This window comes from Carcharhinus amblyrhynchos, chromosome 25 (genome assembly GCF_965287045.1).
Source record: "Carcharhinus amblyrhynchos chromosome 25, sCarAmb.v2.hapA, whole genome shotgun sequence".
In the NCBI taxonomy this organism is placed as follows: domain Eukaryota; kingdom Metazoa; phylum Chordata; class Chondrichthyes; order Carcharhiniformes; family Carcharhinidae; genus Carcharhinus; species Carcharhinus amblyrhynchos.
This window is the reverse complement of record NC_137348.1, coordinates 1,175,611-1,189,306: the sequence shown is the minus strand read 5'-3', so window position 1 is coordinate 1,189,306 and position 13,696 is coordinate 1,175,611. Positions and strand designations below refer to the sequence as shown.

Sequence of the window (13,696 nt, the reverse complement as noted above, 5' to 3'; positions counted from 1 at the left end):
TATATTCACTGGAGTTTAGAACAGAAGGGATCTTGTAGAAACTTATAAAATTCTAACAGGGTTAGACACGATAAATTCACTAAGAACATTCCTGACGGTAGGGGAGTCCAGAACTAAGGGTCACAGTTTGCATATAAGGGATAAATCTTTTAGAACTGAGGCGAGGAGAAATTTCTTTACTCAGAGGATGGTGAATGTGTGGAATTCATTACCACAGAATGCAGTTGAGGCCAAAATGTTGTCTGATTTCAAGAAGGAATTAGATATAGTTCTTGCGACTAAAGGGATCCGGGAGGAAGGGGGGTGAAATCAGGATACTGAATTTGATAATTGGCCATGATCAACGTGAACGGCAGAGCAGACCCGAAGAGCCAAATGGCCTCACTCTGCTTCTCGTTTCTGTTTCTATCACCCTCTCCTGCACTGCTATTGTCTCTGGTTTGAAGTACTGCTTGAAAGACAAAGCATCAGGAATAGTGAAAAGTGTAAAACGCAAATCCAACATTCCCCCGCCTCTGCTTCCTCAGTGAGGCAAACAAATTAGCAAACCCCAGCACTTACAGCAGATACTGGATCAGAATGCGCTGGCAGCGTCTTTAGGCATTTCCCAGTCTTCACATCCCAGATCCTAACACTCTCATCAAACTGTGGACACAAAAATGTTAAATTCAAAATTAACCAAGGTTTCAAGTGGAGAAACGGGAGGCTACAGTTCAGCTACATGGATTGTCAATGATTCCTGGAATGAGCGATGATAGGGTTCCATCAGTAACTCGATCAGACCAACTCTGAAGCTTCAGTGTGTGGTCAGAATCAGAAAAATGTGATAAAAAAATAAAGTGAGAGAAGATGTAAAGCTGAAGGTTTTAACAGAAAGAAAAGAACGCTGTTTGCACATGTACATTCACCTAACAATAGTTTTATTCCAGCAGCTTTCCTGCACAGAGCACGAAGTAAAAGCAGCAGCCTTTGGCAACACCCTAACTGACATCAAATCAGCTCTTAAAGCAACCTACACATCTTTTAAATATATAACATCTCTGTCCCTTTACTTCTGTGGTTATGAGAACAAATTACTAGCATGTTAAACGTGGGATCAATGATATTCCAGACTGTGCTAAGCATCATTAATTATTGCAGACAGCCAATGAGATAGTATACAAGAGGTCCTCCTGATCGACTATAAGAACATAAGAACATAAGAAATAGGAGCAGGAGTAGGCCATCTAGCCCTTCGAGCCTGCCCCGCCATTCAATAAGATCATGGCTGATCTGTCGTGGCTTAGTTCCACATTCCTGCCCTCTCCCCATAACCCTTAATCCCCTCTCTTATCAAAAACCCATCAACCCGCGTCTTAAAAATATTTAGCGAGGCAGCCTCCACCACTTCAACGGGCAGAGAATTCCAGAGATTCACCACCCTTTGAGTGAAGAAGTTCCTCCTCAACTCCGTTCTAAACCCCCCCCCCCCTTATCTTGAGGCTGTGCCCCCTAGTCCTACTGTCCTTTCTGAGCGGGAAGAGTCTCTCCACCTCTATCCTATCCATCCCATTCATCATCTATGTTCTGGAATTTGGATGTCCAGGACCCTAGAAGTATGATTTGGAATTTCAGTAGACATTTCTACTCTTGGAATCAATTCTGCATCATTCTCACATAATATAGTCACAGGGACACAATCATTGGGCAACTTAGGTTCAACGAAGCGTTTGACAGCAACATTCACAACGTTCAGGACGAAAGAAGTCGGTGCTTCTGGAGATGATTCTGAGAAATCATTCCAAGATGAAAACAATTGGTCAGTGTGGCATTGCCAAACTATTTCATCTTCAGTTTGAACCATGTAAGAAACTGGACCTGTTTTTGCTAAAACTATAATTGGTACCCATTTCTCACTCATGGCATAATTACACATTAACACAAGAGTTATAGAATCATAGAGGTTTACAGTATGGCCCAACTTGTCCATACCACCCAGATTTTACCACTAAGCTAATTCCAATTGCCTGCATTTGGCCCACATCCCTCTATACCCATCTTACTCATCTAACTGTCTAAGTGCTTTTTAAAAGACAACTGTACCAGCCTCTACTACTGCCTCTGGCAGCTCATTCCAGACACACACCACCCTCTGAGTGAAAAAATTGCCCTTCTGAACCCTTTTGTATCTCTCCCCCCCTCACCTTAAACCTATGGACTCCTCTACCTTTGGGAAAAGATGCTGACGATCTAGCTGATCTATGTCCCTCGTTATTTTATAGACCTCTATTACATCACCCTTAATATCCCCTACACTCCAGAGAAAAAGTCCCAGTCTATCCAGCCTCTCCTCATAACTCAAACCATCAAGTTCCAGGAGCATCCTTGTAAATCTTTTCTGCATTCTTTCTATTTAATAATATCCTTTCTATAATAGGGTGACAAGAACTGTACACAGTATTCCAAGTGTGGCCATACCAATGTCTTGTACAACTTCAACAAGATGTCCCAACTCCTGTATTCAATGCCCTGACCAATGAAACTAAGTATGTCGAATGCCTTCACCACTCTGTCCACCTCACTTTCAATGTGAACAAAGAACAAAAAACAGCCCGGGAAAAAGGCCCTTCGGCCCAACGAGCCCGCGCCGCCATTTTCACACTACCAGTCCCCCTCCCTCTACCCATGACCCTTATGGCCATCCACATTGAGGGAAACTAATTTAGGGACAATTTATTTCTTCCAATCAGCTTAATAGCATATCTTTGGGGTGTGGGAGGAAACCGGAGCACCCGGAGAAAACCCACGCAAGCACAGGGAGAATGCGCAAACTCCCACAGACACCGGCCCAAATCCATGTGTCTGCACAGCAAACAGTGATAGTCACTGAGCTGTCGTCTTGCCCAGTATCTGTTTAAGCACACACTAACGACATGAAGCACTAGGCCAATCTCAAACAACCAAGAGCAGCCCAAGTACGACCCATCGTGTGTATGCCCCTCGTTGGACAACAAGGCGGACCGACTTAAAACCTGTGAATGAAAAGAGAAGAAACATTATTATCATACCATATCCATTTACCTTAACAGGGACGCCCCAATGCTAATGACCCCTATTTAAAACAATCTCCTATATCCACCCATCTCCAACCCACTCATGTGCCTAAGTTACTCTTAAACAACTCCAGCGTGCCTGCCTCCACCACCTTACTTGGCAGAGCATTCCATACCCCCACTACCCTCTGTGTGAAAAACCTCCCTCTAATATCTGTGTTATACCTCTCGCCCCTCACCCCAAGCCTGTGGCCCCTCGTACTGTGTGTCTCTATCATTGGAAATAGCTTACCTCTGTTTGCTCTATCTATCCCCTTCATAATCTTATATACCTCTATTAGATCCCCCCTCAGTCGCCGTCATTCAAGGGAAAAGAGCCCCAATTTGTTCAATCTTTCCTCATAACCCAGTCCTTCCATACCAGGCAACATCCTGGTAAACCTCCTCTGCACTCTCTCCAGAGTCTCCATGTCCTTCCGGTAGTAAGGCGACCAGAACTGGACGCAGTACTCTAAATGCGGCCTAACCAACGTTCTGTACAACTGCAGCATTAGACTCCAGCTCTTATATTCTATACCCCTTCCTATAAAGGCTAATATACCATAGGCTTTCTTCACAACCTTCTCCACTTGTACTGCCACCTTCAAAGAGTTGTGCACTTGCACCCCCAGGTCTCTCTGCGATTCTATACTCCTTATGGGCTTACCCTTTATCATATAACTCCCCCCTACATTATTCCGGCCAAAATGCATCACCTCACATTTATCTGGATTAAACTCCATTTGCCATGTATCTGCCCAATATACCAGCCTATCAATATCCCATTGTATTGCCAGACACTGCTCCTCACTGCCTGCCAATCTAGCCATCTTGGTGTCATCAGCAAATTTGCTGATCACACCACTTACTCCTTCTTACAAGTCATTTATATACACTACAAAGAGAAGAGGTCCCAGTACTGAACCCTGCGGCACACCACTAGTGACAGACCTCCAGCTAGAAAAGGACCCCTCCAATATTACTCTCTGTCTCCTCTTAGCAAGCCAGTTCTCAACCCATCTAGATACCTGGCCACCTATCCCATGAGCCTTAATCTTTTCTACCAACCTACCATGAGGGACTTTGTCAAACGCCTTACTGAAATCCATACAGACGACGTCAACGGCTCGTCCTTCGTCGACCGTTTTTGTCACCTCCTCAAAAAATTCTACCAGATTTGTAAGGCAAGACTTACCCTTTACAAAGCCATGCTGCGTATCCTTAATCAGATCGCAATGCTTTAAGTGCTCATACATCCTCAATATCCAGAGACATCCAGGGTTCCCTACCTTTACCTTGCCCTTCACTCCAAGAGGAGTGTGTTTAACCTGAACCCTGGTTAACACACTTTGGAAAGTCTCCCACATACCAGACGTCCCTTTGCCCAACGAGACTCTCCCAATTAACTTTTGAAAGTTCCTGCCTGATACCATCAGAATTGGCCTTGCTCCAATTTAGAATTTTGACTTTTGGGCCAGACCTATTGCTCTCCATAGCTACCTTAAAATTAACAGAATTATGGTCACTGGTTCCAAAGTGATTCCTCACTAACACTTCTGTCACCCACCCTTCCTTATTTCCCAAGAGGTCAAGTTTTGTCCCGTCTAGTTGGGCCATGATGTGGGTATGCTGGCGTTGGACTGGCGTAAACACAGTAAAAAGTCTGACAACACCAGGTTTTAGTCCAACCTATTTATTTGATAATATACTCACAAGCTTTCGAGGGGACTGCCTCTTCGTCAGGTGAATGGAGAGTTCTGGCCTCAGACAGAGCATATAAAGCACAGACAGTTTAGAGATTACTGATTAGAATGCGAATCCTTACACCTAACCTGCTGTTCAAGACCTGAAGTGGCTGATAATGTGAGTGGAAGGAGCACTGATCACAGTTTAAAGAGATGTGTATTGTCTCCAGACAGTACAGTAAGTGAGGTTTTGCAAACCCAGGCAAGTCACGGGGGTTACAGATAGTGCGACATGAACCCAAGATCCCTGTTGAGACCGTCCTCATGTGTGCGGAACTTGGCTATCAGTCTCTGCTCAGCGACTCTGCGCTGTCGTGTGTCGTGAAGGCCGCCTTGGAGAATGCTTACCCGATGGTCAGAGGCTGAATGCCCGTGACCACTGACGTGTTCGCCAACAGGAAGGGAACAGTCTTGCCTGGTGACTGTCGAGCGATGTTCATTCATCCGTTGTCGTAGCGTCTGCATGGTCTCCCCAATGTACCATGCTTCGGGACATCCTTTCTTGCAACGTATCAGGTAGACAATGTTGGCCGAGTTGCAAGAGTATTTACCATGTACCTGGTGGATGGTATTCTCACGTGTGATGATGGTATCCATGTCGATGATCCGGCATGTCTTGCAGAGGTTGCTGTGACAGGGTTGTGTGGTATTGTGGTCACTGTTCTCCTGAAGGCTGGGTAGTTTGCTGCGAACAGTGGTCTGTTTGAGGTTGTGTGGTTGTCCGAAAGCAAGAAGTGGGGGTGTGGGGATAGCCCTGGCGAGATGTTCGTCTTCATCAATGATATGTTGAAGACTCCGGAGAAGATGTCGTAGCTTCTCCGCTCCGGGGAAGTACTGGACGACGAAGGGTACTCTGTCCACTGTGCCCTGTGTTTGCCTTCTGAGGAGATCGGTGCGGTTTTTCGCTGTGGCGCATCGGAACTGCCGATCTATGAGTCGAGCACCATATCCTGTTCTTATGAGGGCATCTTTCAGGGTCTGGAGGTGTCTGTCACGATCCTCCTCATCTGAGCAAATCCTGTGTATACGGAGGGCTTGTCCATAGGGAATAGCTTCTTTAACATGTTTAGGGTGGAAACTGGAGAAGTGGAGCATTGTGAGATTGTCTGTGGGCTTGCGGTACAGTGAGGTGCTGAGGTGACCGTCCTTAATGGAGATGCGTGTGTCCAAGAATGCAACTGATTCTGGGGAATAGTCCATGGTGAGTCTGATGGTGGGGTGGAATTTGTTGATATCATCATATAGTTGTTTCAGTGATTGCTCACCATGAGGCCAAAGGAAGAAAATGTCATCGATGTATCTAGTGTACAGCATCGGTTGAAGATTCTGCAACCGATGCTGTACACTAGATACATCGATGACATTTTCTTCCTTTGGCCTCATGGTGAACAATCACTGAAACAACTATATGATGATATCAACAAATTCCACCCCACCATCAGACTCACCATGGACTATTCCCCAGAATCAGTTGCATTCTTGGACACACGCATCTCCATTAAGGACGGTCACCTCAGCACCTCACTGTACCGCAAGCCCACAGACAATCTCACAATGCTCCACTTCTCCAGTTTCCACCCTAAACATGTTAAAGAAGCTATTCCCTATGGACAAGCCCTCCGTATACACAGGATTTGCTCAGATGAGGAGGATCGTGACAGACACCTCCAGACCCTGAAAGATGCCCTCATAAGAACAGGATATGGTGCTCGACTCATAGATCGGCAGTTCCGATGCGCCACAGCGAAAAACCGCACCGATCTCCTCAGAAGGCAAACACAGGGCACAGTGGACAGAGTACCCTTCGTCGTCCAGTACTTCCCCGGAGCGGAGAAGCTACGACATCTTCTCCGGAGTCTTCAACATATCATTGATGAAGACGAACATCTCGCCAGGGCTATCCCCACACCCCCACTTCTTGCTTTCGGACAACCACACAACCTCAAACAGACCACTGTTCGCAGCAAACTACCCAGCCTTCAGGAGAACAGTGACCACAATACCACACAACCCTGTCACAGCAACCTCTGCAAGACATGCCGGATCATCGACATGGATACCATCATCACATGTGAGAATACCATCCACCAGGTACATGGTAAATACTCTTGCAACTCGGCCAACATTGTCTACCTGATACGTTGCAAGAAAGGATGTCCCGAAGCATGGTACATTGGGGAGACCATGCAGACGCTACGACAACGGATGAATGAACATCGCTCGACAGTCACCAGGCAAGACTGTTCCCTTCCTGTTGGCGAACACTTAAGTGGTCACGGGCATTCAGCCTCTGACCTTCGGGTAAGCATTCTCCAAGGCGGCCTTCACGACACACGACAGCGCAGAGTCGCTGAACAGAGACTGATAGCCAAGTTCCGCACACATGAGGACGGTCTCAACAGGGATCTTGGGTTCATGTCGCACTATCTGTAACCCCCGTGACTTGCCTGGGTTTGCAAAACCTCACTTACTGTACTGTCTGGAGACAATACACATCTCTTTAAACTGTGATCAGTGCTCCTTCCACTCACATTATCAGCCACTTCAGGTCTTGAACAGCAGGTTAGGTGTAAGGATTCGCATTCTAATCAGTAATCTCTAAACTGTCTGTGCTTTATATGCTCTATCTGAGGCCAGAACTCTCCATTCACCTGACGAAGAGGCAGTCCCCTCGAAAGCTTGAGTATATTATCAAATAAATAGGTTGGACTAAAACCTGGTGTTGTCAGACTTTTTACTGAGTTGGGCCATCCACAGACTGAATGAGAAATTCCTCCTGAATACACTCAACAAATTTCTCTCCATCCAACTCTCCAATACTATGGCCGTCCCAGTCAATGTTGGGAAAGTTAAAATCTCCAACTATTATCACCCTATTTTTCTTGGATCTGTAATCTCCTAACTTATTTGCTTCTCAATTTCCCACTGACTTTTTGGGGGTGTATAGTACATCCCTATCAAAGTGATTTCCCCCTTCTTATTTCTCTGCTCTACCCATATGGACTCAGTGGTCAAACCCTCGGATATATCCCCCCGCAGTATTGTTGTGATCTTTCCCCTAATCAAAAGTGCAACTCTTCTTTCTCTCTTACCTCCTGTTCTATCTTTCCTATAGCATCTGTACCTGGAACATTGAGCTGCTGGTCCCTCCCTTAGCCATGTTTCAGTAATAGCTACAATATCCCAGTCCCACGTATCCATCCATGCCCTGAGTTCATCTGCCTTGCCCGTCAGGTCTCTTGCATTGAAATAAATACAGATTAATCTGGACTTCCTTTGCTCTCTTTCTTGCTTTTGTCTGATCTCTCTGGTACTAGGATTACTGGGACTACCTTTACTACTTAACTCACTTTTTACTTTGTGCTTTCCTTAACCTTCTCTTCTGTCTCCCTTCTGCTTTGGATCCCACCCGCTGCCAAATTAGTTTAAACCCTCTCGAGTGGCTCTACCAAATCTCCTGATATTTGTCTCCCTCCAGTTCAGGAATAATCTGTCCCTCTTGAACAGAGATCCCAATGATCCATGAACCTAAATCCCTGTCCCCTGCACCAGCTCTCAATCCATACATTCATCTGCCTAATCTTCCTATTCCTACTCTCACTAGCACAAGGCACTGGCAGTACACCATAAATTACCATCCTTGAGGTCCTGCACTTTAGCCTTTTGCCTAACTATATTCACTCTTTAGGCTCTCATCCCCTTTGTACAATATGTACAACAACCTCTGGCTGCTCACCCTCCCCCTTAAGAATGTCCTGAAACTGCTCAGAGATGTCCTTGACACTGGCACCTGGGAGACAACACACCATCCTGGAGTGAACCGAGCACCCATCATTTTGAGATTGTTGTTAACATTCTACTTCCTCTGAAATTTCTGGAGGTACTAACCCACAAATCAAACACAATTCTCAACTTTCTCTTAAGAAGTAGTAGCGCAGGTGAACTTTGGGTCATTGCACGAATGGACTTTCTATAAGATGCCAAACAGCTATTCACACAATGTGATATGTTTCAAGGGTTGTACGAATCTTCCAGATAATCCTCAAATTCTTGTGAAGTAAACAGTGAACATCAATGCTGCCAATCTGTTTTGGTTTACCAATTCTTGCAAGGATTTTGTCAATTTTTTTCAGTTGTTTGTCCAGATGTAATATTAGTTTAATTATGACTAAGGACATGTATCCCTCAAACAGACCAGCAAAATCTACATGAAATCATTGCCACGGCATTTGAGGCCATTCCCATGGGTGTAAAGGAGATAGTGGTGATGTATTTATTCATGCACAGGATTTACACTGTTTCACTTTCTCTTCAATCTGAGTATCCTGGCCCAGACACCAAAACGAACTACATACTAATTCCTTCATCAGGATTACACCAGAATGTCCTCCGTGTGGTTGTTCAAGAACTCTTCCACACAGACTGGGAGCAATGATCACTTTGATTCCCCACAATATATACCCACCTTGAACAGTCAGCTCAAACTTTATGTTTCAAATCAAGACGTGGACAATGCATTCCAGCGACTAACACAGAAACAAGAGGAAGAGTAGGCCATTCAGCCCTTCCAGCCCGCTGATCATCAAATTCCTTTTGCTCCTTTCAATACCGTATCCATTATCTTCCCCATTAAAGGATCACTTCTAGTATATCTCTGAAGTTGAGAAGCTGTCACAGGTAAATGATCTACTAGCAAGGAGTAACGGTAGCTTTGGATTAAAGTGAACTAACATTTCAGACCTCTGCAAAGCATCTTTGACATCCTTGTATGCTTTCTTGCGTTCTGTTGTCTAGTCCCTTGATTGTTCCTTACATAACAAATTACGCAATGGCTTCAATAATGTAGCTAAGTTCTGAATAAGTTTGTCATAATTTAATAATCCTTAAAAGGGCCTTAATTGCGTCACATTTATTAGGAGTGGTGTTTCTAACAAAGCATCCATCTTTTTAGGTACTTTATGTTGGCCTTTACTCTCAATAATTTGACTCTAATACTGGACTGACATCTGTGTTTCTTTCTGACTCAGGCTATCTGCTTGAAGATGTCCCAGTGTTGCTTCTAAATTATTCAGGTGCCCTGTTCACTGGAGCCTGTAATTACAATGTCATCCAGGTAAAATTGTATACCACACAGGTCACTTAAAATCTGACACTGATCATTGGAATAGGCCTGTGCAGATGTTATTCCAAATGGCAATCTTTTATCACATACACGACCTTACGAGTAATAATGTTAAGCATTGGTTGAGATTCAGAGGCTACATTCATCTGTAAATATGCTTGTGAAAGATCAATCTTGCTGAATTTCTGCTCACCTGAGGACCCAACAACACTGGATTTATGATGGTTTTAAAATTATCACAAAAACAAATATGGTTTGATGGGAGTAGCCCAGTCAGTCGTTATAACTGGCTCTCACACACCAGTATTAACAAGCCATATTAATTCTTCTTCGACCTTGGGATGGATTGCTAATGGCACCAGTCTTGCTTTGAGGCATTTTGGTTGACTATCAGACTTCATCTTGAGTGTCACTTAACCTCCCTTCATTGAACCAAGTGTTTCTTTGAATACACTCTAGTGTATTCAGAAGGTGCTGGCCGTCTGTTTTGGCATCGACCAATCCATTGATGGCACTCCAGTTAAACTTTATCTTCTCCAACCACGATCTCCCAGAGTTGGAAAATTACCACAGGCCACATGGAGCAATAGCTCTGCTGTTTGTCCACTCAACTCTGTAGTGACTATGATGTAACCTTTTAACGGCACAATCTCTTCCCTGTATGTCCTTAAAATCACACCAGCTGCTTTTAATGTAAGCTGCTTTAGCTTTTGTCGGTGTGTAGTCTCAGGAATTAAAAGATACTGCAGTACCAGATTTAATCTCCATCCTAATAGATTGTATGCTTAATTTTGAAATCACTAGTCGTAATTCTTTCCTTCCATGTTGTAAATTATTTTTGTAGAATGCAACTTGTTCTTCTTCTTGAAGATACCCAGATTATTCTTCTGAATATTCTTGTCAGGGGAAGCTGGTCTAGCTCAAAAAGCTTTTGCAATGGGGCCCATTTTGCCACATTATTGCATTGGCTTTCTTGTTCCAGCATTCACTCACTGAATGGCCCATTTTGGCATATCTATGATATGTTTGTTGCTGTTTTGACTTCCTTTGGACAGTTCCCAGCTTGTGGGTCTTCATTGCTGCACCAAATTGTGAAGTCTCTTTAGCAACCAGTTCCATCAACAGTGATTTCTATGGTTGGCTTTAACGTCAAAGCAAGTTCGTTACGCACTCAAGTAGTATAGGTTTGGGGAATTAATGGGGTAAATATATAGGATTACGGGGATAAAGCCTGGGTAAGACGCTCTGCCAGACAGTCGGTGTAGACTTGATGGATCAAATGGATTCCTTCTGCGCTATTGAGATTCCATGATTCTTTAGGTAGCCTTATTTTGGAGACCACAAGCTAGAAAATCTCGAAGGGTATCGCCTAACGACTCACCAAACTAAATATTGTACTAGCCCTTTGAAGGTTGCCACAAAGCAAGCAATGCTTTCGCCTTCCCCTTAATTCCTTTAGTGGAATCTGAACCATTCTGCTACGATCAGTAGCTTTGGAGAACAATGTTCTTCAAAGATCTTTATTAAATAATTAGTTCTGGTTCCTAGTTTTGCTGGATGAACCAAGTTCCAGAGCAAATTAAAAGTTTTGCTTCCTACTGTACTGAGAAAAGCTGGCACCAGCACCTTGTGTTTAAGTTCATTCACTTGTCCAAAGCGAAAGGACCATAGATGTGATTTGATCCACCGTTTCTCTTGCAGGTTAGTGACTCAAGAAGGTTGAGTAATTTTTTTTTAAAAAACAGCCTTCCCAGTCCTCTTTTTTAATATGAAGACTGTTGACTTGGATGCAAATTTTTTCCAAATGACCACATCTGTACTGCAAAGCATTCCTCTTTTCAAGTATGCCAGATAGCACCTGGAGTCTCACCCTTCCCTGGTGGGAAGAACTTCTTCTTTTAAAACAGCACTGACAGCATTTTCTGACTTGGCCTTTCTGCACTGTTGTCGCTTTGAGTTTTTTTTATTACTGTCACGTGTATTGGAATACAGTGAAAAGTGTTATTTCTTGCGCGCTATACAGACAAAGCATACCATTTAAAGAGTGCATAAGGGAGAAGGAAAGGAGGGTGCAGAATGTAATATTGCACTTACAGGTAGGGTGAAGAGAAAAGATCAGCTTAATATAGGGTAGGCCCATTCAAAAGTCTGATGACGGCAGGGAAGACGGTATTCTTGAGTTGGTTGGTACATGATGAGACTTTTGTATCTTTTTCCCAACAGAAGGTGGTGTTAAGAGAGAACGTCCAGAGCGCACGGGGTCCTTGATTATGTTGGCCGCTTTTCAAAGGTAGCAGGAAGTGCAGATGGAGTCTGGATGGGAGGTTGGTTTTCGTGATGGACTGGGCTTCATTCACAACCCTTTGTAGATCCTTATGGTCTTGGTCAGAGCAGTAGCCATACCAAGTTGTGGCACGCTGGAAAGGATGCTTTCTATGGTGCATCTGTAGCAGACATGTTGAATTTCCTTAGCCTTCTGAGAAAATACAGGCATTGGTGGGCTTTCTTAACTATAGTGTCAGCATGGGGGGGACCAGGACAGGTCACTGGTGAACTGGACACTTAGAAACCTGAAGCTGTCAACCGCTGCCACTTCATCCCCGTTGATGTAGACAGGGGCATGCTCTCCACTATGCTTTCCGAAGTCGATGACAATCTCCTTTGTTTTACTGACATTGAGGGAGATTGTCGTCGCACCAGTTCACCAGATTCGCTCACTCTTTCCTGTACTCTGTCTCACCCATTGTTTGAGAACTGACCCACTACAGTGGTGTCATCAGCAAAGGAAATCGCATTGGAGCAAAATTGGCTTCTCTCCAGCCTTCCAATATTTAAAGTGTGAGCGCCTAGAGCAATTTTCAACTTAGGATTTTATCGCGATATAACAAAATCCTGACTCACCAATTTCCTTTCTGTCATTTTCTATGTTGGGCGTTGTGGGTTTTGACAAAAAGAAAGTCGTTTCCACACGTAGACTCAACTAACAACAGATTTTATTCCAGCAGCTCTTTCCTGCAGAGTACAAACTGAAAGTAAAACAGCAGCCTGTGGCAACACCCCAATGACATCGCCATCAAATCATGTCATCAGCTCTTAAAGCAACCTGCAATCCTTTTAAATATATAACGGAAGATGATGACTTCACTGCTTTTTGATGCAGGAATCAATGAATAACCTAGCTTCAAACAAGTTAGGGTAGAGGCAGCAGAGTTTCAGATTGAGAACTTCTAGAACCCAGTGAGAGTCAGTGTGTGTGGGATTCATACCCCAGTGAGAATCAGTGTGTGTGGGGAACCCATACCCCAGTGAGAGTCAGTGTGCGTGTGACTCGTACTCCAGTGAGAGTCAGTGTGTGTGGGGCCAGTGCCCCAGGGAGAGTCAGTGTGTGTGGGACCCGTGCCCCAGGGAGAGTCAGCGTGCGTGGGACGCTCTGGATCAACAACTGGTAAATGTGCAGTTTAATGCTGCAAACAACAAAACAAAGACCTGGGCATTAAAGTTACTCACCGATCCTGAAACAATCAGATTGGATTGAGGGTTGAAGTTACAACAGAAAACGTAGTTGCTGTGACCTTTCAGAGTCTTCAAACATTTGCCCTGAAATCAAAATGCAACTGGAGCTCAATTCATCACAATGAGAGACATGCAAATCCACTGCACCTTTCGCACACTTCCACTGTCCCAAAAATCTTTAACAGCTAACATCAGCATTTTTGAAGTGCCTTCGCTAGTATAATACAGAAACCTTGACAACCAAT

General features: G+C 44.3%; 1 protein-coding gene across 2 annotated transcripts in view; it reads right to left on the bottom strand.

Moving 5' to 3' along the window:
* The window catches only part of wdr5 (WD repeat domain 5), a 57,590-nt gene that overhangs the window by 20,354 nt on the left and 23,540 nt on the right, over positions 1-13,696 (bottom strand). For both annotated transcript variants that reach the window (XM_080211887.1, XM_080211888.1), the window contains exons 6-7: positions 13,446-13,535; positions 562-645 (exon numbers count right to left, since the gene is read on the bottom strand). In XM_080211887.1, the coding sequence (XP_080068013.1) occupies positions 562-645; positions 13,446-13,535 (174 nt within the window). The remainder of the gene's footprint in view (positions 1-561; positions 646-13,445; positions 13,536-13,696) is intronic.